At 43.1% G+C, this 27,294-nt stretch overlaps 2 protein-coding genes across 10 annotated transcripts in view; one reads left to right on the top strand and one right to left on the bottom strand.

Annotated features, from left to right (window-relative positions):
• dus2 (dihydrouridine synthase 2) overlaps positions 1-10,645 on the bottom strand; it is an 84,581-nt gene extending 73,936 nt beyond the window's left edge. For 5 of the 9 annotated variants that reach the window (XM_052028273.1, XM_052028279.1, XM_052028277.1 and 2 more), the window contains exons 1-2: positions 10,426-10,645; positions 843-986 (exon numbers count right to left, since the gene is read on the bottom strand). In XM_052028273.1, coding sequence (XP_051884233.1) covers positions 843-971 — 129 coding nt within the window. In that variant the 5' untranslated portion in view covers positions 972-986; positions 10,426-10,645. The other 4 variants (XM_052028275.1, XM_052028276.1, XM_052028281.1 and 1 more) reach the window with 4 other exon arrangements.
• Positions 10,646-10,921: 276 nt separating this feature from the next.
• On the top strand, positions 10,922-13,743 carry ddx28 (DEAD (Asp-Glu-Ala-Asp) box polypeptide 28). Its single transcript, XM_052028591.1, has one exon. It carries the CDS (start codon positions 11,023-11,025, stop codon positions 12,670-12,672), a length of 1,650 nt encoding a protein of 549 aa, XP_051884551.1. The 5' UTR covers positions 10,922-11,022; the 3' UTR covers positions 12,673-13,743.
• The last annotated feature ends 13,551 nt before the right edge of the window (positions 13,744-27,294 follow it).

Below are 27,294 nucleotides of genomic sequence, written 5' to 3'. Positions count from 1 at the left end.
TGTTCCAGCAACATCATATATTTTGTTATCCAAATGTGCACAATTCAATATCCACCGAAATGTAACAGTCAAAGCAAGTTTTGTACATTAGCTCCACACCTAGGGAGCATATTGTTCTCTGTCAAATCTACTGTTTTTTTTACATTTGGTGCTGGAGTAGGGAGATCAGTGTTTTCTTTTGAAATCCCTGCAGCCAAAGATTCATAAATCCAGCTCTATTGTGCTGAATATAGCTTCCAAGACTATATTTTGCTCTCCTTCAAGGATTTCTGTTCAAGGATTCAGAAAAATCCTGTTCAATTAGACTAACTCACTGACCCTGACTTTCAGGCTGATATTTATCATCTATTTTGATAGAGATAATCCCATCAGCAATGACAAAGAAAAGGATTAAAATCTGAAAACAGAATACTGGCAGAAATATACCTCAGCTCAAGCACCGGAATAGATGAGCCACAATCCTTCATGTGTTTCTGTTCTAAATGTGGACAAAAGAGCCAAGTGTCACAACCCTGCTTTTCTCTTTGCAGAGGCTCACCCCTGTTTTGCTTTTTCAGCATATTCAAGATTTATTCAGTAATGAACAAGTGACATTAGGTCTTTGAAAGAGAACATTCTCAGACTCTTCTATTGGTTTATCATTTGACAGAGACCTGAAATCACTCATCCATGGTTGTTAGTTACAGCTAAAATAACAACAGGGCTTCCAGTAGAGAAAGCAAGACAAGTATTTCTTGGTGGGTATTTGTACAATAAGGACATGGCAAATGCCACCACTGTGAATATCCCCATATTACATTGTACTGCCCATCTCCAGGAATAATACAAGAACCTTCCCTTACCTCACAGTATACAATATCTGCTCCATAGTCTAGTGCCAGTAATCTCATTGGTAAAGTGCCCACACGCACCATGGGGGCCAGGATCACCTTATTTCCGTAACAAAGTCTGCCAACAGCCTGGTTGACCATTTCTCGTCCAATGACCTGGGTTGGTGGGGGTGGGTGGGGAAAAGAGCAGAGATAAAATCATTTTTTCCTGGACGTCCCTCTGTGAGTCTGCAGATTTTCAGCAACAATGAAAACCAGCATTCATATGTCACTCTTAAGGGAGGGAAAAGGCTAGGGAGATAAAAATAAGAAAGAACTGAATACTGAGCCAAAGCTAATGGTGGGAGTGGGAGGAGGGTGACTAGAAATTGTGCCGCAAGTGGGTGTTAAGAGAGTTCAGAATACAGGAAGGAAATTCCAGAACTCAGCTAGCAAGATTACAATGGTGGGGTGCTTCAGGGGCCTGGCACAAGTCAGGAGAAACTTGAAAGTTCTCAGACTAGAGGAGGTTACAGGAGATACAACACCTTGAGGTCAGAAATAATTAAACAAGTTAATATGTTGAACCTCAGATATTGGAACGAAGTGCCATTTTGGTCAGCAAGAACAGGCAAGTTAAAACGCTCTGAGATTTCCTTCTTTAGTGTAGAACTAATCACCGAAAGTGTCACATCCTTTCTTTTCCCAGCTCTGGCAGGTGTGATGGGGGAGCAGGAACAAGATTCTTGGATGGGTTTTCACTGTGTCAACAGAAAAAGTGGAGAACTGTGACTGTCAATAACCAGTTCAGATTACAAAGGGCCGCTTGTTGTTACATTCTTAGTTTACCCTAATGTAAAATACCTGAACTCAAGGTGCCCAGCAAAGATTGTTGTTGGGGCTATAACTATTTTCCATTTTCTCAAATGTCTTAAAATGATGGGATAGAAAATAGAAGAAATAAGTTACAAAAAGGTTATCACTTAGGTTGCAGTTTAAAATAATAAATTGGAAGATATCAAAAAATTAATTGCGATTAATTGTGCAATAAAAAAAAATCTCCTGGAGCAGGGGAAAGTCTAAAGGAGATTTATGAGGCAAGTGTTTTTTTTACACAGAGAATGGTAGGTGCCTGAATGCCTCAATAGAAAACACTTTTTATTTATTTCCCCTAACAAAGTAATTATAAATTCTTACCATTGTGTTCAAATCACTTCATGGACTTACCCTATCTCTGTAACCTCTTACAAACCTCAGATTGAATATTTTCTCCAATTCCAGACTCAAGTACATGCCCCATTTCCTTTGTCCCAGTTTTGATGACCAAGTGGTCCATTGCCAAAAAAAATAAGTTGCACTGACTCTTACATAAGCTTGCACACAAGTTTTTTTTCTGTGTAAGATGCTGTAGGATGACTGATGACTGTGGAGCCATGCTCTTCCACAAGGGTGAGTGGCAAAACTGGGAAATAAATGCACCTTGATTTGACAGGTAAACCAGGCAGGGCTACATTGTCAGAAGATTTGCTGTAGTATATGACACACCGTTAAACTATTAGTGATAGAGATTTTAAACCAAAGACTAAAACTCAATGTTGCATCTTTAGAACTAAATTTTCTGCATTTGAAAAGATAATTTTGAAGAGCTCAGATCAATGATTTCTGAAGTTGGTACTAGCCACCCACTCCTCAGTTACATTCTACCCATTCATAGACTGCAGTAGTGTGACTCAAGGTGGAACTCTACGCAGCACGCAGGACAAAGAGAGGAAAAGAGCATAAGAAATGAAGCACGAAAGGAAGAGAAAAACAGGGATGGGGGCAAAAAGATTGAGAGAGATGGGAGTTGGGGGGAGGGTAGGTGGAAGAAGTGGAAGGAAGAGAAAAGGAAAGATCTTTAAAGTGTCAAGGACAAGTCCAGAAAATAATCTAAAAAGTGAATCAGGTTCCTGTGGTACATATTCCTTCTTGATGTTTTTCCTCTCATCTCCAATGTGGCACTACTGTATTGATATTGGTTTATTATTGCCACTTGTACCGAGGTACAGTGAAAAGCTTGTCTTGCATACCGATTGTACAGGTCAATTCATTAAACAGTGCAGTTACATTGAGTTAGTACAGAGTTCATTGATGTAGTACAGGTAAAAACAATAACAGTACAGAGTAAAGTGTCACAGCTACAGAGAAAGTGCAGTGCAATAAGGTACAAGGTCACAACAAGGTAGATCATGAGGTCATAGTCCATCTCATTGTATAAGGGAACTGTTCGATAATCTTATCACAGTGGGGTAGAAACTGTCCTTAAGTCTGGTGGTATGTGCCCTCAGGCTCTTGTATCTTCTACCCGATGGAAGAGGAGAGGATGTCCTGGGTGGGTGTGGTCTTTGATTATGCTGGCTGCTTCACCAAGACAACGAGAGGTAAAGACAGAGTCCAAGGAGGGGAGGCTGGTGTCCATGATGCACTGGGCTGTGTCCACAACTCTCTGCAGTTTCTTGCGGTCCTGGGCAGAGCAGTTGCTATACCAAGCCGTGATACATCCAGATAGGATGCTTTCTATGGTGCATCTGTAAAAGTTGGTGAGAGTCAAAGGGGACAAACCAAATTTCTTTAGCCTCCTGAGGAAGTAGAGGAGCTGGTGAGCTTTCTTGGCCGTGGCTTCTATGTGATTTGACCAGGACAGGCTGTTGGTGATGTTCACTTCCAGGAACTTGAAGCTCTCAACCCTCTCGACCTCAGCACCATTGATGTAGACAGGTGCATGTAGACAGGTGCATGTACACCACCCCCTTTCCTGAAGTCAATGACCAGCTCTTTTGTTTTGTTGACATTGAGGGAAAGGTTGTTGTCATGACACCATTCCACTAAGCTCTCTATCCCCTTCCTGTACTCCGACTCATCGCTGTTTGAGACACAGCCTACAACGGTGGTATCATCTGCAAACTTGTAGATGGAGTTAGAGAAGAATCTGGCCACACAGTCGTGAGTGTATAGGGAGTAAAGGGCTGAGGATGCAGCCTTGTGGGGCACCAGTGTTGAGAATAATCATGCCGGAGGTATTGCTGCCTATCCTCACTGATTGCGGTCTTTGTTAGAAAGTCGAGGATCCAGTTACAGAGGGAGGTGTTGAGTCCTAGGTCTCGGAGTTTGGTGACAAGCTTACTTGGGATTATTGTATTGAAGGCAGAGCTGTAGTCAATAAACAATAGTCTAACATAGGTGTCTTTACTGTCCAGATGCTCCAGAGCTGAGTGTAGGGCCAGGGAGATGGCATCTGCTGTAGAGCTGTTTCAGCGATAGGCGAATTACAATGGGTCCAGGTTGTCTGGTAGGCTAGAGATGATGCGTGCCGTGACCAACCTCTTAAAGCACTTCATGGTGGTGGATGTTAGAGCCACCGGTTGGTAGTCATTGAGGCACGTTACCTTGCTTTTCTTCAGTACCGGGATGATGGTGGTCTTCTTAAAACAGGTGGGAACCTGAGCTTGAAGCAGGGAGAGGTTAAATATGTCCGCAAATACTTCTGCCAGCTGATCAGCACAAGATCTGAGCACACGGCCAGGGACACCAGCTGGGCCAGGTGTTTTCCTCATGTTCACTCACCAGAAGACTGATCTTACGTCCTCTACTGTGATCACAGGTTCAGCTTCATTGGTGGCTGTCAAGGTGGATGGTGACAATCCACTTCCCTTCTGTTCAAAATGCACATAGAATGCATTAAGTTCGTCCGGAAGGGATGCGCTGTTGTTAGCTATGCAGCCCGATTTCGTCTTGTAGCCTGTTACGGCATGTAAGCCTTGCCATAACTGACGGCTGGTCAGGGACTCTATTTTGAGTCGGTATTGCCTCTTAGCATCCCTGATAGCTTTCGAAAGGTCATACCTCGATTTCTTGTACAGATCAGGATCACCAGATTTGTGTGCAACAGTCCTCTCCTTCAGTAGGGAGTGGACCTCTCGGTCCATCCATGGTTTCCTGTTTGGGAACACCTGTCTTGTCTTCTTTGGTACATTGTCTGTTACTTGGGGGGAGCTTTACACTGGCAAACAGGATGGGGAAAACAAATTCCTCCAATATGCCAGGGAGAAATATGCTGGAAAAGAGTAGTTAGGAAAAGAATAATCCTTCCGATACGTCAAAGAACAAATTTCCCAATGGGTGCTGAAACGTGCAAACTCAAATGTGTAGAAAATTGGTTCATTGCAGGTGAGCCAATTTTCAATGGCAGAGCATTACTTCTTCCTGGATATGAAGGTACAAGTCACAGATGAATGGACATTCTGTAACTTTTCATTAAGTAAGATTATAAATTCATCACAGATGAAATAGGTTAGTTTATTACTAGTTACCTAATTATTAAAAAAAGACCAAAGATGGCACAAATCATTTAACTGCAGAATTTGTAGTACGAATATCCTCTAATGCCTTGGATCTTTTGATTGTCCCATTGCTACGTATTAAGCATCCAATACCAGTGTTGTTCAGTTTGGCTGGAGTGCAGGGATTAATAAACTGCAATTTTTCATCAAAACTACCGAGATCACAGCGAATTATACCAGTGCACATACTACAGCTGATGTAAACAGGGGATATTGCACCAATTATTGGTTTACCTGCAAAATAAGGGGGTCCAAGTCAGGCATAACTGCACATATCTATAGGAAAAAAAGCAATCTCCCAAGTTTACAGATTTTAAGAATCCACTCTGATTTAAATGTATGGCTGATTGTAATGAAAACAAGAGGCTTAATCTAAGCCTTAGAATTGTATTATTAGAAAAACCTATTTTTCAAGTCTCATACTATAGCGAGAGTTGTCCTTGTCATAGTTCATCCTGAGCAGCTGCGTAACAGAGGACTCTCTGATCTATGGGCTGTTCCCAGGGACACCCACTGAGACGGACATCAAGTGCTGCTGAAAGGTCATCAACACGGTGAAAGACACTGTTTGGTCTGTCTGAAATTTGTTGGTCTTCCAATGAGATGTCTGGAAGGGAATGCTGCAGACTGGCACATTCCAGACTGTAGGAGTATGTGCTGAGGGATGCACTGAAGCTTGGTGTGTCCAATGCAAAGGCTCTGTGGGAAAGGACCACAGTCTAAGGTTCTTCCGCTAATGAACACTGAGGGGTTGAGTCTGATGGGGAAGCTCCTCAGACAATGAAAGGGTGTCTCACCCCAGGGAGTCACGTGAGTGGCAATGGTGCTATATAAAAAAGGCGTTAACACCACTGAATGTATTGACCTAATAACACTAAGAATGTAAAAAGCTTTGTACTGTTTATTCTTTTTGTATATATATTTTTACAAATGAAGACTATTTTTGAAATATAAAAAAATATTGTGAGCCACAAGTTTCTTGAATTTAAGGAAAAATCTGTATATCTATGTACAATCTACATCAACAAATATCAAGACAAAGTTTGTTAATTAATATAAGAGGGATAGGGGCATAATCAAATAAAATAAATAATTACAAAATAAAGCTCTGATATAGGCAAAATAACAAAGGCACAGCATGGATCCAATTAAATGTTTGTCACGGGGATGAATTAATAGTCACAAGTTAGTGTAATTCCAACACAGCTTAACCAGTGATCCGAAAAAGACAATAACCCGAAATGTGTTCAATAAGAATGAATCGAATTTGCCAAATCTTGGATCAGAATGACCACAAGGATTATAAATTAAATATTTTAAAACCTTTGATCAAGTGCTGATGTTAATTATATAATTATAAAAAGATAGATTGCAAACAGACTCCAACACAAAAACAAAATACTGGGAAAGCTGTAAATCTGAAATAGAACAGTAAAGCACAGGAACAGGCCCTTTGGCCCATGATGTCTGTACTCAACACAACACCGAATTAAACTGAATCTCTTCTGCCCGTACATGATCCACATCCCTTCATAGTCATGTGTCTGTCTAACAGCCTCTCAAATGCCACTATCATATCCGCTTCCACCACTACACCTGGAAGCCCATTTGAGGCATCTAACACTCTCTGTGTAAAAATCACTTGCCCCGCACATCTCCTTTAAACTTTCCCCCCTCACCTAAAATGCATGTCCTCTAGCATTAGGCATTTCTACCCTGGGAAAAAGATCCTGACTGTCTACTGCCTCTCATAATTTTATAAACTCCTACCAGGTCTCCCCTCAGCCTCTGATGCTCCAGAGAAAACAACCCAAGTTTGTCCAACCTCCCCTTATAGCTCATACCCTCTAATCCAGGCAGCATCCTGGTAAGCCTCTTCTGCACCCTTTTCCAAAGCCTCCACATCATCCTGGTACCAAAGAAAAATAAGGTAGTGCCTTCATGACTACCGCCCAGTGGCTCTGACATCCACCATCATGAAGTGCTTCGAGAAGCTGGTCACGGCACACACCAGCTCCAGCCTCCCAGACAATCTCGACCCACTGCATTACAATACTGCCGGAACAGGTCCACAGCAGATGACATCTCCCTGGCCCTACACTCATCTCTGGAACATCTGGACAGTAAAGATACCTATGTTAGATTATTGTCTATTGACTACAGCTCTGCCTTCAATGCTATAGTTCCAAGCAAACTCATCTCCAAACTCCTAGATCTGGGATTCAACGCCTCCCTTTGCAACTAGATGCTTGACTTCATGATCAATAGACCACAATCAGTAAGGATAGGTAGCAACACCTCCTCCACGATTATCCTCGACACTGGTGCCCCACAGGGCTGTGTACTCAGCCCCCTATTTTATTCCCTAAACACTCACGACTATGTGACCAGATTCTGCTCTAACTCCATCTACAAGTTTGCTGATGACACCACCGCAGGACCAAATCTGAAAGAATGATGAGCCGGAGTATAGGAAGGAGATAGAGAGCCTTGTGGCATTGTGTCATGACAACAACCTTTCCCTTAATGTCAGCAAAACAAAAGGACTGGTCATTGACTTCAGGAAGGGGGGCGGTGCACATGCTCCTGTTTACATCAATGGCGCTGAGGTTGAGAGGGTTGAGATCTTCAATTTCCAAGGAGTGAACATCATCAATAGCCTGTCCTGGTCCAACCATGTAGACACCAGGGCCAAGAAAACACACCAGCGCCTCTAGTTCCTCGGGAGGCTAAAGAAATTTGGCATGTCCTCATCGACCCTCACCAATTTTTATCAATGCATCATCGAAAGCATCCTATCTGGATGCATCACAGCTTGGTATGGCAACTGTTTCTGCCCAGGACTGCAAGAAACTGCAGAGAGTTGTGGACACAGCTCAGAACATCACGGAAACCAGCTTCCCCTCCATGGACTCTGTGTCTATACTTCTCACTGCCTTGGGAAAGCAGCCAACACAATCAAAGATGCCACCCACCTGGGACAATCTCTCTTCTCCCCCCTCCCATTGGACAGTAGATACAAAAGCCTGAAAGCACGAATCACCAGGCTCAAGGACAGCTTCTATCCCACTGTTATAAGACTATTGAATGGTCCCCTTGTACGATAAGATGGACTCTTGACCTTGACATGGCCTTGCACCTTATTGTCTGACTGCACTGCACTTTCTCTGTAACTTTAATGCTTTATTCTGCATTCTGTAATTATTTTTCCCTTATACTACCTCAATGCATTGATGTGATGAAATTATCTGTATGGATGGCTTGCAAAATAAAGTTTTTCACTGTACATCAGTACATGTTATAATAATAAACCAATTTACATCCTTTCTGTAATGGGGTGACCAGAATTGACACAATACTGTGAAGTTTTATATAGCGGCAACATACCTTCCTTACTTTTATACTCAATGCCCTTACCAATGAAGGTAAGCATACCATATGCCTTCTTTACCACCCTATCTACTTGTGTGACCACTTTCAGGGAGCTATGGACTTGGACCCGAAGATCTCTCTGTACATCAACGTCATTAAGGGTCCTGCCATTATCTGTAAACTTTCCCCATACATTTGACTTCCCAAAGTGCAACACCTCATACTTGCTCGGAATAAACTCTATCTGCCATTTTTCCGTCCATATATGTAACTGATCTATATTCTGCTGTATTCTTTTACAGCCCTCTACATTATCTACAACTCCACCAATCTTTGTGTCATCTGCAAACTTATTACCCCACCTGACTACATTTTCATCCGAGTCATTTATATATATCACTATCATCCATGTCATTTATATACATCACAAATTAAACAAAATGCTGAAAAATCCAGCAGATCTGCAGACAAAGAAATAGCGTTAATATTTCAGGGTTTATAACCTTTTATCAGAATGGCAACCAACTGGAAATAAACAAGTTTTAAGAAGCAGAGAAAGGGAAATTTCTGACAGTTGAAGTGCAGGAGTGGACAAATGACAAAAAGAATAACAGGATAAATCAAAAGGGTAGAATCAGACAGAAAAAGGTCAACCTTGGGGAAATATTAAAAGGAACAACAGAATCAGTACCAGTATTCACTTTGGAAGCCATGGAAAGCAACATTTTCTTTGCCTTCTCTGATCACTGATAATTGCATTCTTATACAATCAAAACAGCTCTTCAAGTTGGTAACTGAATTCTTACGTTAAACTATAGTGCAACATAAGCTTGAACTGAAATATACATAAAGAAACAGAAAATGTCAAATTTACTCAGCAGGTCAGGCAGCATCTGTGGAGATAGATACAGATTTAATGTTTGAGATCCATGTCCTTTCATCAGATAGTAAATTGCAGATGCTGGAAATCTGAAAAAAAATACTGTAGTAATACACAAAGTGTTGGAGGAACTCAGCGGAACAGGCAGCACTTGTGGAGGGAAATGGACAGTTGACATTTTGGATCCAGACCCTTCATCTGTACAGTCTGAAGGGTCTTTACCTGAAATGTTGACTGTCCATTTCACTCCACAGATGCCTGACCTGCTGAGTTCCTCCAGCACTTTGTGTGTTGCTCTAGATTCCAGCATCTGCAGTCTCTTGTGTCTCTAGAAAATACTGTAAATGCTTAGAAGGTGAGGCTGAATTTATTTCTTGAGAACAGTTCAGATGAAAGGCAATCAAACTAAAACGTTAATTCTGTTTCTCCCTCCACAGATCTTGCCTAACCTGTTGAATATTTCCAGCATTTCCGCGTTTATTTCAGGCTTCCAACAGCATAGACAAGGTAACTGGGAAACATTTCTTCATAGTAAAGGTGTCTGAAACTAGAAGGCAAAGGTTCAGGGTAAGGGATAGGAAGTTTAGAGAGGATCTGAGGAAGAAGTTTTTCACCCAGAGAGTTGTTGGAATCTGGAATATACTGCCCGAGTTGGTGGTGGAGGCAAAAGCTCTCACAACATTTAAGAAGTATCTGGACGAGCACTTACATCGCCAAAGTACAGGCCTGGGTGCTGGTAAATGGGATTAGTGTACAAGTATTTAATGATCGGCGTGGACCTGTTCCTGAAGGGCCTGTTTCTGTTCTGTGTGGCCCGATGACAGCAGTCTTTAGCTTTTCGTGAGTTTACTGTCCAGTCAAGATGGACTGATGTTAAATTCAAGCACTGATTACAAAGCTACTATCCGTTTACTCCAATTCTTGTTCAACGCCAGACAAAAGCTGTTTTTTTTTTAAAATCTCCCCTAAAAACTTCAACATTTACCTGACCAAAGACAGACTGAGATCATCGGGTTTTCGGCGCCGGAGTTGCTGTGGGGATTGCGACATACAACACTGACGGAGCGAAGTGTTGGGGAAGGTGTGTGAAGCCGCCCTCACCCGAGTTACGGATCAGCGTGGAGCCCGAACTCCTCCCGCAGCGAGGGGAACATCTGCCCTGCACCAGATGCACATGTGGACCGACAGAGATCACTTCCGCCCAATGATCGCGCCGTCACATCCTTTGATGGAAGTCTGAGCGGGTCTGGGTGCCTCGGGGGAGGGCCGCCGCTCGGCAGGGTTCGGGGGGCCTCGGGGGGGGGGGTGGCCGCCGCTCAGCAGGGTTCGGGGGGCTTCGGGGGGGTGGCCGCCGCTCGGCAGGGTTCGGGGGGCCTCGGGGGGGGGCTGCCGCTCGGCAGGGTTCGGGGGGTGGCCGCCGCTCGGGAGGGTTCGGGGGGCCTCGGGGGGGGGGGGGCTGCCACTCGGGAGGGTTCGGGGGGCCTCGGGGGGTGGCCGCCGCTCGGGAGGGTTCGGGTGCCTCCTTGGGGGGCGCCGCTCGGCCGGGTTCGGGGGGCCTCCCCGTCCCATTCGCGAACCCGCCATGCTGGGGTGCGGATGTGCGCGGCTTCGGGCGCTGCTGAGGGAGAGCCCTGGGTTGCGGTACTCGGCCGGAGCAGCCTCCCGGGTGTCCGCCGCCGCTGACGACCGGCTGCCCGTCATTCGCGTCCCTCAGAAGGTGCGGTTGCGGCTGCAGGAGAAGCCGGGGCGGGCGGCGGGGAACGAGGCGGCGGCGGTGAGGTTGGCCAGGCCCGGGCGCCTGCTTATCGCGGCCAAGCGGCCTCACCTGAACCAGCACGCCGGCCACACTTTCGGCAAGTTCGACCGGGTGCCCCTGGTCTCCAAGGGCTGGAAGCACAGGAAAGCGGCCGGGGATTACTTTGTCATCAACAACACCCGCACCCAGCCGCCGGTCCTGCCCGAAGAGGAGGAGGAGGGGGTCAGGGGAAAGGTGCGAAGCTTCAGCTCGCTGGGGCTGTGCGAAGAGTTGCGGAACGCCCTGGACAGGATGGGCATCTCCCGCCCCACCAAGGTGCAGGCACAAACCATTGCAGCCCTGATGAGAAGGAAGAACGTGCTGTGTGCCGCCGAGACCGGCAGCGGCAAGACTCTGAGCTACCTGCTGCCTTTAATGCACACCTTAATCTCCGAGGGCCGGGAGGCGACGGAGGACGACCGGCAGGGGCCGCGTGGACTGGTGCTGCTCCCGTCCCGGGAGCTGGCTGACCAGGTCCGGCAAGTGGCTCGATCGCTGGCATCCAACTTAAACCTCAACGTGCACACGATCGGGGGAGGCCGTGGGATTGGCAGCGTGAAACGAACCCTATCCTCGGGACAGATCGACCTCCTGATATCCACACCCGGAGTCCTGTGGAAGGCCTTGAAAAGAGACTTTATCAGTCTCCATGACTTGATCTACCTCGTACTGGATGAGGCGGACACTCTGTTCGATGAAAGCTTTGTGGCGTTACTGGAGGACATACTCCACCAGACCCAAATCGCTTCAAACGTCTCTGAAACCCATGGGGTGGAAAGGAAAGCTCAGTTGGTGGTGACAGGGGCAACGTTCCCGGGTGGTGTGGGAGAACTTCTCAGCAAAGTCACCGATTTAGGCAGCATTGCCACCATAAAGAGCAAGGGGCTTCATTACCTCATGCCACACGTGAAGCAGAAATTTATGAAAGTGAAGCGTGCTGATAAAGTGTCTGACTTCCTGAAAATGTTGAAGGAGCTACTTGCAGAAAGACCTGGCATTGGAATTCTTGTGTTTTGCAACAATGCAGCAACAGTTAATTGGCTTGGTTATGTTTTGGAGGACCACGCTGTCAAACACTCCCGGCTGCAGGGGAATATGCAAGCTGAAAAGCGAAGTGGCATCTTTTGTACTTTTCAGCAGGGTCTGATAGATGTACTACTTTGCACAGACATTGCATCCAGGGGATTGGACACTCAGAGGGTGGAAATTGTAATTAATTATGATTTCCCACCAACTCTGTGTGATTATATCCATCGAGCGGGGCGGGTGGGACGTGTTGGGAGCAAGGTTTTGGGTACTGTCGTTAGTTTTGTTACACATCCCTGGGATGTTGAACTGGTCCAGAAAATTGAAACTTCAGCACGCCAAAAAGTGATACTCCCTGGCATGGAATCCAAAATCAGCGAACCTGTGAGGAAAAATGTACCAGAATTATGAAAATACGAGAATTGAGATCCTCAGAGTGACAAATACAAGTAATCACTGTACCAGTTTTTGTAAGTTTGGTTTTTGAAGTAAACTGCTTAAATTGTTTGCAAAAAAAATGAACTTGTGATTCTTGGAGGAGACGAGGCACTGCTTTGCCTTAGAAAGTAGGAAATCATATTCATTGAGACCATGAGTCTCATGTAGTCCTGAGGGTGCAATGCATTGTCTTGTAAGTGAGATGTTAACTGGGGTGGGGGGGGGCTTTGTCCATTCTGCCCTCCCAGTTGAGGCAAAAACAGATCCATGACTATTTCAAAGGTGATCAGGGATTCCTCCCAGGTGTCCTGCTCGACATTTTGCCTTTCAATATTGTCTTATTATTATATTGCTTTTTGGGTGAATTTGTTGTGCACAAATTGGCCATAAAATATTTTGTGAAATCTTAAGGTAATGAAAGCTGCTGTTTAAGTATCTTTATTTTTCTCATGGTACTTTCAGAGTAGTTGGTCAGATTCGTGTCTCGGTACTGGGGGCAGCAACCAATGAACAAGCCAGTTGGTTAGAGTCAGAGTTCAGATTCAGCAGTTGGTTTCCAATGTGGTGTATTTCCTGAAGAATCCCTTTGCTCAGGTGATCTCTTTTCCTTTCACTTTATACATGCTTGTGAACTTATTCCTTTTTTTCCTCCTCCTGTTCCATTCTCTCAATTTAGAATGGAAGAGATGGCAACAGTGGCACTTGTGTGACCGTTGTTCCGTTCTGATTCTGGAAAGAATTTGTGTTTAAGGGGTGACCATGATTATATTGTTGCACAATTTGCATTCATTAGGAATGTCCTTTTGCCATTGAAAGAGCTGCAAACTCACAATGATTCGCAAACTCACAATGATTCACAAACTCACAATATTGTCACCTCTTAATCTATAAATGGCCTTGCATCATCAGAAGCCTTTCTAATGGACCTTTCTTTGAGATGGTATTATTTGCATGACCATATTTTGCATTCCTGTTAATTGGGTTGATGTTTAAAATTTTGCTGATTTTATCAATTCCTTATTACATAATTATTTTCATACTTATTTAGCCCTGATACAACTATTTTCTATTTATTAAACACATTTTTATAGGGTTTCATTTTTTAATTGCAAAAGCAGTGAAAGCTTTTATCATCTTCCCCATTGTGGCTTGGTATAAAATGATGTTATTAAAGCTCCAGCCAGTTCAGAGGAGATGTTTTGCCACATTAAAAACCTTTTATAAATGCCACCTCCTTCCACCTTTAATGTAGCTTTTGCATTACACTGGCTTCAATGGTTTTGTTATAGAGTCATAGAGCTATACATAACAGAAATGGGCCCTTTGGTCCAAATTGTCCATGCCAACCATGATGCCTATCTAAGCTAATTGTATTTGCCTGCATTAGGCCTTTATCCCTCTACTCATAGAATCATAGAACAGTACAGCACAATACAGGCCCTTCGGCCCACAATGTGCCGACCTTTAAACCTTGCCTAAGACTGTCTAACCCCTTCCTCCCACATATCCCTCTATTTTAAATTCCTCCATATGCCTATCTAGCAATCTCTTGAATTTGACCCAATGTATCTGCCTCCACACCACCCCAGGCAGCGCATTCCATGCCTCAACCACTCTCTGGGTAAAAAACCTTCCTCTGATATCTCCCTTGAACTTCCAACCCATTACTTTAAATCCATGCCCTCTTGTATTGAGCATTGGTGCCCTGGGAAAGAGGCACTGGCTGTCTACTCTATCTATTCCTCTTAATATTTTGTACACCTCTGTCATGTCTCCTCTCATCCTCCTTCTCTCCAAAGAGTAAAGCCCTAGCTCCCTTAGTCTCTCCTCATAATGCATACTCTCTAAACCAGGCAGCATCCTGGTAAATCTCCTCTGCACCCTTTCCAATGCTTCCACATCCTTCCTATAATGAGGCGACCAGAACTGGACACAGTACTCTAAGTGTGGTCTAACCAGAGTTTTGTAGAGCTGCATCATTACCTCGCGGCTCTTAACTCGATCCCACGATTTAGGAATGCTAACATCCCATAAGCTTTCTTAACTACCTATTCACCTATGAGGCAACTTTCAGGGATCTGTGGATATGAACCCCCAGATGCCTCTGCTCCTCCACACTACCCAAAATCCTGCCATTAACTTTGTACTCCGCCTTGGAGTTTGTTCTTCCAAAGTGTACCACCTCACACTTCTCTGGATTGAACTCCATCTGCCACTTCTCAGCCCAGCTCTGCATCCTATCAATGTCCCTCTGCAATCTTCGACAGTCCTCCAAACTATCCACAACACCACCAACCTTTGTCGTCTGTAAACTTGCCAACCCACCCTTCTACCCCTTCATCCAAGTCATTAATAAAAATCATGAAAAGGAGAGATCCCAGAACCAATCCTTGTGGGATACTGCTAGTTAAAGCCCTCCAATCTGAATGCACTCCCTCCACCACAAGCCTCTGCTTTCCACAGGCAAGCCAATTCTGAATCCACACGGCCAAGCTTCCCTGGATCCCATGCCTTCTGACCTTCTGAAGAAGCCTACCATGTCGAACCTTGTCAAATGTCTTACTAAATCCATGTAGACCACATCTACTGCACTGCCCTCATCAATCTGCCTGATCACCTCCTGAAAGAACCCTATCAGGCTTGTGAGACATGATCTGCCCTTCACAAAGCCATGCTGGCTGTCCCTGATCAGATCCCATAGATCCCATCTCTAAGAATCTTTTCCAACAGCTTGCCCACCACAGATGTAAGGCTCACTGGTCTATAATTCCCTGGATTATCCCTACTACCTCTTTTGAATAAGGGGACAGCATTTGCCACCCTCCAATCCTCTGAGATCCTCGCCAAAGGCTCAGCAATCTCCTCCCTCGTCTCGTGGAGCAGCCTGGGGAATATTCCATCAGGCCCCGGGGACTTATCTGTCCTAATATTTTTTAACAGCTCCAACACATCCTCTCTCTTGATATCAACATGCTCTAGAACATTAACCTTACCAACACTGTCCTCAGCGTCATCAAGTCCCCTCTCCTTGGTGAATACTGAAGAGAAGTATTCATTGAGGACCTCACCCACTTCCACAGCTTCCAGGCACATCTTCCCACCTTTGATTCTAATCGGCCCTACCTTTACTCTCATCATCCTTCTGCTCTTCACATAAGTGAAAAATGCCTTGGGATTTTCCTTAACCCTACTCGCCAAGGCCTTTTCATGTCCCCTTCTTGCTCTCCTCAGCCCCTTCTTAAGTTCCTTCCTTGCTACCCTATATTCCTCATAAGCCCTATCTGATCCTTGCTGCCTACACCTTATGTATGCTGCCTTCTTCCTCCTAACTAGTTGTTCCACCTCTCTTGTCACCCATGGTTCCTTAACCCTGCCATTCCTTCTCTGCCTCACTGGGACAAATTTATCCCTAACATCCTGCAAGAGATCCCTGAACAACGACCACATCTCCATAGTACATTTCACTTCAAAAATGTCATCCCATTGCTCACCCACTGATAGATCTGTCACCTGACCCGGTTCATTACCTAATACTAGATCTAATATGGCATTCCCTCTAGTCGGCCTGTCAACATACTGTGACAGGAATCCGTCCTGGACACACTTAACAAACTCTGCCCCATCTAAACCTTTAGTACTAAGCAGGTGCCAATCAATATTTGGGAAGTTGAAGTCTCCCATGATAACAACCCTGATATTCTTGCACCTTTCCAAAATCTGCCTCCCAATCTGCACCTAAGTATCCTTGCTGCTACCGGGGGGCCTATAGAATACTCCCAGTAGAGTAACTGCTCCTTTCTTGTTCCTAACTTCCACCCATACTGACTCTAGAGAGGATCCTTCTACATTATCCACCCTTTCTGCGGCTGTAATAGTGTCCATGACCAGTAATGCCACCCCTCATCCTCTTCTCCCCCCACCTCCCTATCCCTTTTAAAACACCCCGGGAATATTCAGTATCCATTCCTGCCCTGGTGACAGCCGAGTCTCTGCAAGAGCCACAATATCATAGTTCCATGATATCCAAGCTCTCAATTCATCACCCTTACCCCTGATACTTCTTGCATTTAAGTAAATGCACTTTAGCCCATCCACCTTTCTACTTTTATACCCTATACTCTGCTTCTCCTTCCTCAAAGCCCCTCTATATGTTAGATCTGACTTTACTCCATGCACTTCTTCCACTGACCTATCCCTCCGGTTCCCATCCCCCTTGCAAACTAGTTTAAACCCTCCCGAACCACACCAGCAAACCTGCCTGCAAGGTACTCCTTTTCTATCCAAGTACCAGGCCAAATGCCTTTAAAACACTGCAGTTGTTTCTCCCTCCACTACCTCTGGCAGCTCATTCTTCTGTGTGGAAAGATTTGTTCCTTAGATCTCCCTTAAATTTCTTTCCTCTCACCTTAAAGCTATGCTCTCTAGTTTTAGACTCCCCTACCCGGGGGTGGGGGTGGGGGGGGATCTCTTTCTACTATATCTATGCCCCTCTTAATTTTATAAACTGCTATAAGTTCACTGCTCAGTCTCTAGTGCTCCAGTGAGAATAAACCCAGCATATTCAATCTCTCCTTGTAACTGAAGCCCTCTGTTCCAGGCAACTTCCTGGTAAATCTCTTCTAAACTGTTTCTATTGCGGCCACATCCTTCGTGTAGTGTGGTGACTAGAACGGTAAACAATACTCCAAATATTGTTTAACCAATGTTTTGTACAGCTGCAGCATGATATCCCAACTCTTGTATTCAATGTCTTGGTCTATGAAACCAAAAATACTAAATTACTTTTTCATTATAATCCACCTGTGTCATTGTTTTTAGGGAAGTATAAATTTGCATCCCAAGGTTTCTTGATATATCAACATTCTTCATGTCCCTGCCATTTACTGTATGTTTTCTGTGAGCATTTGATGTCCCAAAATGCGTTATCTCACACTTGTCTGGATTTGATTTCCTCTGTCCCTGCACTACCCAACTTCCCAGCTGATATATGTTCCTCTCAGCCAACCTTCTTCGCTTTCTATGACTCCACCAATTTTTGTGTCATCAACAAACTTACTAACCAAACCACATGTATTCTCATCCAAATCATTTGTATACAAGTGACCCCTGCATTACGGGGATGTTGCTTTCTTAGAAAATGGTCTGTATCGCCATTTTCTGTAATGCAAAGTCACGCCATCTGGACATGTGTCAAGAAATGGGAGTTGGAAAAGAAAATAATTCTGTGTTTATTTTTTTCTCTCATAAATTCCTTGAGCGAGTTTTATTCCACATCTCAAATTTTTGGGTAGTGATCTGTGAATTCTGTAAGGGGGAGTTTCTATTACCTGACCAGCTGTTACGCAGGGTTCGCCTGTACATGACAAACAATGGGCCTAGCACCCACGTCTGCGTTACACCACTGGTTATAGACTTCCAGTTCCCCACCACTACCCTCTGATGCCTAATTTGGATCCATTTTGCTAACACATCTCTGATCTCGTGTGCTTTTACCTTCAGGACCAGCCTACTGTGCAGGACTTTGTCAAAAGCCTTGCTAAAGTCCAGATAGACCACGTCTACCACCTTGCCTTCATCTCAAGGTTCTAGAGTGCTCCTGTTGACTTTCAACTCACACTTACATGGGAGGCATTTAAAGTATGCAGGCCTTTATTCCATCCAGTAACACAATGCTTTGCCTTTTGATTGGTTCCTAGTTTAGCAAGGACTTGATTTATCCTTGGTTTCAAATCTCTTCATGGTCTTATCCCTTCCTAACTCTGCAATCTCCAGCACTCAAACTCCCTGGAACGTCTATATTCAAATTCTGTCCTCTTGTGCATCCCTGATATTAACTGTACCACCATTGCTAGCTGTGTATTTGGTCGGCTATGTCACAAGCTCTAGAAATTTCTGTCTTAACCGCTCCAGTTTTTTCTGAAGTTGCCGAATATGTATCTTGGGTCTTAATATCTCATGTTGGATCTCAAATTTTATTTGCAACACACCCAAGAAACCCTTGTGAAAATTTTACTGTGAACAGCAGTTTACAAAGTAAGTTGATTATGATGGGCTAGATGGTTTATTCGGAGTTTCTAAAATTCATTATCTTTCCTCTTAATTGAATTATCCTAATCTATCCTAAATCCTCTGAGATCAGCTTCCGGAACAAAGCAAAAATATATATATTTTATTCTTTCAGACAAATTTACCCAACTCTATTTAATAATAACCATGGCCATATTTAATATGATTATTTAACAGATTATTTGTCAATATAAATTCACTTTTTTTCTGAAACAAGTACTTTCAATATATGTCTGTATGGTGATTGAATTTTGGACAATCAAATGGCCATGCTCAAAATATGAAAATTCTTCAATAAGAATGCAGAGAAAAGCGAGAAGAGTTTAGCTTTATTCAAAATATTTTAATGGTTCATAAAGAAAAATATCTGCATAATTGAATATCAAGAGAAGGAGATGATAACAGATAACTAGTAGTTTTAAAGATGTGGAAGTATAACAACCTTCATTAAGGATTATCTTTTTTGCCCCTCCTTTAAATCTTTCTTTGAACAACTGGGTACTAGTCTTCTATTGAGACATGGCTAATGTCCTTTTTTTCCTTACTGTTTGGAGGAAATTAAGAGTGCTAGGATTCATTTATCAATTATCACCAATGTTTCTGTCTCCCTTTTGGCACCTCCTGGTGATATCAGAAGAACAAGCTTATAACGTTTCATTCATTGCCAATAAACTGGCACTTGTGGTTCCATTTGAGGGTGGTGACTGATTGATAAGCAAGCTTACACAAAAATCACAGATTTCCTAAAGCAAATCACCTACTGACCACAAATGTTATCAATTTTGAAATTCTCATTTACACCACATACTGTAGTTTTATGCAGTCACTTCCATGATGAACTGTAGTTTATTTTTCAGTAGAGGTTTTATATTGAGTGTATGAGTAGTAATTTAGTGACATAATCATAAACAGCTTGATACTACCACTTGACAAGTTAGACATATTTGAACAACATAAAACACGGAATCGCATGGAATTGTTAATTTGGAAAACCACATAACTAATGTTGCAAGAAAGCTTAAACAGTAAATGCTGAAGGTTTGTACTGAATACCTATTCCCAAAAGGCTTTTAAGAAGAATTATCCGTCTGAGCACACAATAAAATCATTTTGCGTGCTTGAATGAAATTCAGAAGGTAACACTGATTTTTAAAGTTATTTTAAAACAAAAATACTTAAAAATTGTTAAGAATACTGATGAATATTTCTACGATTTAGTGGCACTTACTGCTTAAAAATAGTGAACAATGCTAATTTGCACCACTCAGACCATTCCAGAAAGTTAAAATTATACATAATTAAAATGGTACTTTTAGATTAAATTCCATCTCTTTCCCCTATTCACATTTAATTGTTATTTACAATTACAGTTGTGTCTATAAATGCAGCTTTCTTTTGTTAACTTTGGATAACTTCACAGATAGGCTGTTCAGTTATTCATGAGATACAGAAACTCTCCTATTCACATTAATTTTGTCTGATAACATGTTTAAAAACTGTAAGTACATTCTGTCTGAAGTTGTGTTTTCATTAAATATTTTTGTAGCAACAAAAATATACCACAGAATTAAGAAGATCTTACTCCTGTGTTCAAAGACTTGGTTCTCTGTTTGCTTTTTCACTCTTGGATTGCAGATTTCTGTCTCTGGTTTCTTCTTTCAACAAACTATTAAAAGAACTCATAAATTTTCCTACATAGCACTGTGCAAACATCCATTAAATAGCTTAAACATTTCAGTCTTAAAGGTTGCAAAGTCTTAGAATCAGGCAAGGTTAGTGAACTCAATGTATACATTTGTGCATGGTGTCTTCTTCAGACCAAGATTTCAAATCTGTATTTAACATTTCATTATGATACACGGCCAAGGTTCATTGATTCACAGGATACAAATTCACTGATACCAGGTTAACTGGGAAAATTACACTTGATAAAGTGGATTTGATAAAAGCTTAATTGGTAAATTCACCAAGTACAGTATTATACACCACATTATTTCACAATAAGGTAGAAGGGCCAAATTCATTTTCACAATAACTGCATTCTCTTTACAAAATAGGCTCCTTTTCTTGGTATTGGAAGGATATAATTGGAACCACGGGCATAAAAGCACAATTGGTTAAATTGAGCTTATGGGATAATATATATTGCAGTGCTGGACTTGCACATCTATTAGTGTTATGATTAATTATTAAAGTTAAAAATAAAAAATTCATATTGAAAAGTCAACTACTTAATTGCTACTAGAAACTTTTCTCCCCAATGCCATCAATCAAAATGTTGTAGCACCAGATTCTAGTTCCATGATCAGCCAAATCAAACTGAATGTTTGAAGCACAAGAAATAAATACTAAAGCATGTGGTTCATGATATAGTGTCCTAAACGGATCAAAACATGGTTGATAATAAATGGTATTGTGATTTACAACTCTGATTTTTTTTAAAGAACTACTGCCACATTCCCTCTACAGTTTCTGAATGAATTCAAATTGTTAAAGAAAATTGTATGTAAAAAAAGGTCACATTTTAAAGAAATAATGTGGTTGTCATTTTAGTGGATCATTGCCAGATGCAGCTGGAAGTAAAGATCATCAAAGTTTACATTTGGGAGTTGTGCTTATCTCTCCTGCTTTAGTTTTCTCCAGCTCAAGTATGTTTTTGTGGAACACGGATTAAAGCCCTTTCTATTAGCAGAGGTAGTTGATTTGCCCAGTGCACGTTACAATGCCCTGCACAAAAAAAATACCTAAACGTTACATTTCACTTAACATGGCATATTTTGACGATGATGGAATTTTCACTCGTTTTGCCTGGAATAAATTCATTATTCACAATGCAAGGAACACATCCATTTTGACATCAGGTCTTCAATTGCCATTCAATGGCAATTTCTATTCTATGGCAAGTGATTGAAGAACATAAGAAATTGGCTAATTTTACACCTGCTCTGCCATTCAAAAACATCTTGTGGCTGATCTTTTACCTTGGTGCTACTTTCCTGCACTAACCCCTTAACTGTCCTAAAGGAATGCCTTGATTCCCTTAATATCTAAAATATCTACTGATCTATGTCTTCAATATACTCAGTGACTGAACCTCCATGTTCCTCCAGGGTAGAGTTTTGCTATCCTCTGGGTGAAGAAACTTCTTCTCATCTGTGTCCTCAATGGCTTTTGAGACTGTTACCTCTGCTTCTGGGCTAAAGGTAATGTTAAACCTGCCCGCTTTGGTGAGATCATTCTCACCCTACACCCTCTGCTTTCTTGAATAAAGACCCAACTAGTTCCCCTACCTCACACACTAATTCTCTTGGCAGAACTCGTCTTTTACCCTCGACAACTTCCCTTTCAATTCCCCCCACGTCCTGTGGGGGTAGCCACAGCACTTGCGTGGACCCTAGCTGCACCTGTCTTTTTGTTGGCTACGTGGAACAGTCCTTGTTCCAAGTCTACTCCAGCACACACACACCAATTCTTTCCGCTACATCGTGGACTGAACGGTGCTGCTTTGTGCACTTGTGCAGAACCCATCAGTTTCATCACTTTTGCCACCAACTATCTCCTTGTCCTCAAATTCACCTGAAACACGTCGGACACTACACTTTCTTTTCTGGATCTCTCTGTCTCCATCTCAGGAGATAGACTTGCCACTGACATCTATAAACCCGCTGAATCCTACAGCCACCTTGACTATACCTCCTCCCACTCCGTCTCACCAGGATCCTTTATGCCTGAAGCAAGACATCTCTGATCTTATACTTAAATCCTCTTGCAGTAAAGGCCAACATAACTTTTGCCACCTTAATTGCTTGCTGGTGTGGCATTTTAACATCCAGTAATTTGTGTACTTCTGCCTATTAATCAATCCACAATTCACGTAGTGTGTAACCACCAATGCCATACACTCCAATTTTGTTTATTGATCTGTGTGGCACTTTTTTAAGGCCTTTTGAAAGTCCAAGTACACCTCGTCAATTGATTTGCCCTTAACTATCTTGTTAGTTACAAACTCTTTAAAAATTCCACCACATTTGTCAAGTATGATTTTGCTTTCATAAATACACGTTAACTCTGCTCAATCTAGTTAATATTTTCTAAGTGCCTTTTAGCTCTTCCCTAGTAATAGATACCAACATTTTCTCTACTGATGTCAGGGTGCAGTCACTCTTGATGGGTGACATTGGAAATTAAAGCATTGAAAAGAATCTGGATTAAGAACAATACACTAGAAATTTGTTAGCATAGCATGGTGCTTTAGTGTTCTACATAGGATGTTAATTCCTCAAATTATCAGCTCTTTGCAACATGCTTCCCAGGTGTTCCCATTGGGTGTGTTCAAAGAGCTGGAGTTACAGGGCTAGCATTGCAGATGGTAGGATTATATCCAGAGACTCATTAGGTGAAGTACTCATGGCCATAGACCCAAAGAACTTACAGGGAGCCATGCTCCTACATACAATAATATGGTGGGCTATGTATCCAGAGGCTAAGGTTTTCTAAATGGATAGTCACTGAGGAACAGGGAGAGACCTTGGTGTACATATCCAAACGTTCTTGAAGGCAGCAGCACAGGTAGATAGGATGGTTAAGAAGGCATATGGGATACTTGCCTTCATTCGCTGGGGCATAGAATGTAGCAAGAGGGTGGCTATGATACAAATATTTGAAACATTTGGCCAGAGCTGGAGTACAGTGTGCAGTTCTGGTCACCAAACTTTAGGAATGATGTGATTGCACTGGAGATTCTCCGGGGTGTGGCCTGGGATGGAGCGTTTCAGTTATGAGGAAAGACTGGATCGGCTGGGTTTGTTTTTGTTTGAGTGGGGGAAACTGATGGGTGGGATGAGGGATGTAGATATGGTAGTAAGAAACTTTTCACCTGAGCTGGAGTATCTAAAACAAGAGTGCATCGGTTTATGGTAAGAGTTAAGAATTTAGAGGGGATTTGAGGAGGAATTTTTCACTTAGAGGTGGTTGGAATCTTGAGGGGATGGTGGAGGTAGGTACTCTCACTATATTTAAGTATTTAGATAACTATTAGACCACAGAATTGAAGGTTACAGGGCAAGTGCTGAAAAATGGGATTAGTGTAGGTAGGTACTTGATGGCTGGCCCAGACAGGATGGGTCAAAGGGCTTGTTTCCCTGCTGTATGACTCTGTAACTCTCATGACAGAAATCTATAACCTGCTGCAGTTAGGGTCTCAGCTGTGCCTGGAGGTCCTCCCTGTGGAAGTGAAGGTCACTGTGGAACTTCCTAGCCTGCAGATCATTCCTTTCAGCAGTGGCTGATCTGTGGCATAAACTGCAATTTGCTGCTTTCCTGCAGCATTAGTAAAGCTTTAACACCAGGCAATGGACAGCTGTCTACACAGTTGGTGCTGGTAATAACACGGGTACTGAGTGACTCTCTGAGTTCAAGTATGACAGACTTGGTGGTTTATTAGCTTGTGAGGAGATTGTTCTCAGAATGATCAGCAAGACATTTTCTGGAAATCCTGCCTCCGAGCAATGAAGTCACTAATCATAGCACATTGGGGCACTCAGCCAGTTCTGACAAAACAAGGCATTCTCTTTTCAACAGTCTAAAGTCATCAAGTTATACAGCCTGGAAACAGGCCCTTTGGCCCAACTCATCCATGTCGAGCAAGTTGTTTACGTGAGCTAGTCCCATTCCGTGTTTAGCCCATATCCCTTGAAACCTGTCTAAATGTCTTTTAAACATTGTAATTGCACTGGCTTCTACCACTTCCTCTGTTCCATACACCCGCTATCTTCTGTGTGGAAAAAGTTGCTCCTCAGGTCCCTTTTAAATTTTTCCCTCACTTTAAACCTATGCCGTCTAGTTTTATACTCCCGTACACTGGGAAAAAGACTGTGACCATTCACCTCACAGATTCTGAGGAGTGAAAGATGCCTGTGCATGCATTCTTCCAAAATGGAATGGCTGTCACACACCAGCTACCACACAGACTTGACAGAATGAGGTTTTGATCCAATGGCAATAGGGAATCAGGCTTAACTGCACAGACTTAGCACAGAAATGTATATGTATACACATATGCTCTAAGCACACACAGATATGCTCTTACCACATACAGGCAGAGACACATGATCTTGCCCTACACTTTTCAACAGTCCCCCTCCTTTGCACTACCCAATGCCCTCTCTCCTACAGTTTCCTTACCTGTCCCCTTACTTCCAACAGCCTCCCTTGGTCCATTTCCCTCTCAACTTCCTCCCCTTTCATTTCTCCTCCTTTCTTAGGCCACGCAATTCCCCAACTCTCTCTCAGAATGCTAGGCCACCACCAACCACCACCCCCCCCTCCCCCCGACCGAGTGAGGCCACCCACTAAATGGTGATACTTGCCTTCTTCAGGGCCATTTCTTGCCAGTCATGTTCCGCTTGCTCGTACACCACCAAACCACTTCCCCTTCACCCTCCCACCCACCCCTGTTCCTAGAACCCCAGACCTCTCCCAGAAAAAGTAGGGAGAATCTTCAGCTGCCACCTGGTGCTGCTCAATGTCAATTTTCACAATCTTCAGAACTTATTTCCTTACTGTAACATTCTCCTATTTAATCAACAGCCTGTGGATTGCCAGGCCAAAAGTAGGAAACTATCTTCACACCATTTCCTCGGCTACACTCGGTCAAACAAATTGCTCTTGTGCATGTGGCAAAGGTTGACTTCAGACCAGCTGCTGACCTGCTACAAGAGAGAGGGAGCAAGAAAAAGGGAGACAGATAGACAGAGTATGAGAGATAGGGAGAAGACAGAGATATGAGAGAGAGAGAGAGACAGACAGAGAGCAAGAGAGACAGAGAGCAAGAGCGACAGCATGAGAGAAAAAAACAGAGAGAATGAGAAGGAGGGAGAGAGAGAAGTTGTAGATGCAAATAGCATTGGTTTAATTTAGACCCAGGGAACAGTCTATAAAAAATTATTGTATGAACCACCCCTTAATAAAGTTGGAATCAGTTTTACTGATTGCTGTTAGCATAATCTTCAACAATATTTACAACTCTAAACTGGAAGAGACACAATGGCAATGCTATCGTTCTGAAGTATTTAGAATCATCAGATTCACAAGTTATTCCTACCAATACATTGGGCTTTGTAGGTCAGGAACGAGTGAATGCCTTGATGACTATAAAAAGGTTAAAAGTACTCTTAAGAGGGAAATCAGGAGGGCAAAGAGAAGGTATGAACTTGATGTGGCAGGCAAGGTTAAGGAAAATCCCAAGAGGTTCTATAGATATATTAAGAGTAAAAGGGTGGCTAGGGAGAGAGTAGGTCCCCTTAGAGATCAGCAGGGCCGCCTATGTCTCGAGCCACAGGAGATGGGTGCGATTTTTAACAAATATTTCTCCTTGGTATTTACTGAGGAGAAAATCATGGATGCTCAAGAGATAAGGGAAACCAGTGGAGTTGTTTTGGAGGAAAATCCTATTACCAGGAAGGAGGTATTTGCAGACTTACAGCGCATTAAGGTGGACAAATCCCCAGAGCCTGAACAAGTGCATCCTCTGACTTTGTGGGAGGCGAGAGAAGAAATTGTGGAGGCTCTTGCTGAGATATTTGCTAGCCACTGGTGAAGTTCCCGAAGACTGGAAGGTGGCTAATGTTGTTCCATTGTTTAAAGGTAGCAAGGACAAGCTAGGGAACTACAGGCCAGTCAGCCTGACGTCAGTAGTGGGGAAGTTACTGGAGGGAATTCTGAGGGACAGGATCTACTAGCATTTGGATAGACATGGTCTGATTAGGAGGAGACAGCCTGGCTTTGTGTGTGGAAAGTTGTGCTTGACGAACCTTTTAGAGTTTCTTGAAGAGGTAACCAAAATGATAGATGAGGGTAGAGCAGTGGATGTTGTCCACTTGGACTTTAGCAAGGCCATCAACAAGGTAGGCTGGTCTGGAAGGTTAGGTCCCATGGAATCCAGGGAGAGCCAGTTAGGTGGATTCAAAATTGGCTCAGGGGTAGGAAGCAGAGGGTGGTGGTTAAAGTTTGTTTCTCAGAATGGAGGCCGGTGACTAGTGGTGTGCTGCAGGGGTTAGTGTTGGGACCCTTGATAGGTAAGTTTGCAGGTGACATGAAATTAGGAGGTGTTTTTGATAGTGAAGAAGGTTATTGTAGATTACAGGGGGATCTTGATCAGTTAGGGAAGTAGGCTGAGGAGTGGCAAATGGATTTCAATATGGATAAGTGTGAGGTGATGCATTTTGAAAAGTCACGCCAGCGTAGGACTTAGACTATGAATAATAGGGTACTAGGGAGTGTAATGGAGCAGAGGGACCTAGGAGTACAAGCGCATAGTTCATTGAAAGCAACGTCACAGGTAGACAGGGTGGTGAAAAAGGCATTTAGCATGCTGGCCTTCATTAGCCAGGGCATTGAGTATAGGAGTTGGGACATTATGTTGCAGTTGTACAAGTCGTTGGTGAAGCTGCACTTGGAGTACTGTGTATAGTTTTGGTCATCCTGTTATAGAAAAGACGTGGTTAAACTGGAAAGAGTGCAGAAAAGATT

Source organism: Pristis pectinata, chromosome 13 (assembly GCF_009764475.1).
Source record: "Pristis pectinata isolate sPriPec2 chromosome 13, sPriPec2.1.pri, whole genome shotgun sequence".
In the NCBI taxonomy this organism is placed as follows: Eukaryota; Metazoa; Chordata; class Chondrichthyes; order Rhinopristiformes; family Pristidae; genus Pristis; species Pristis pectinata.
This window is presented reverse-complemented; position numbering and strand designations above follow the sequence as displayed.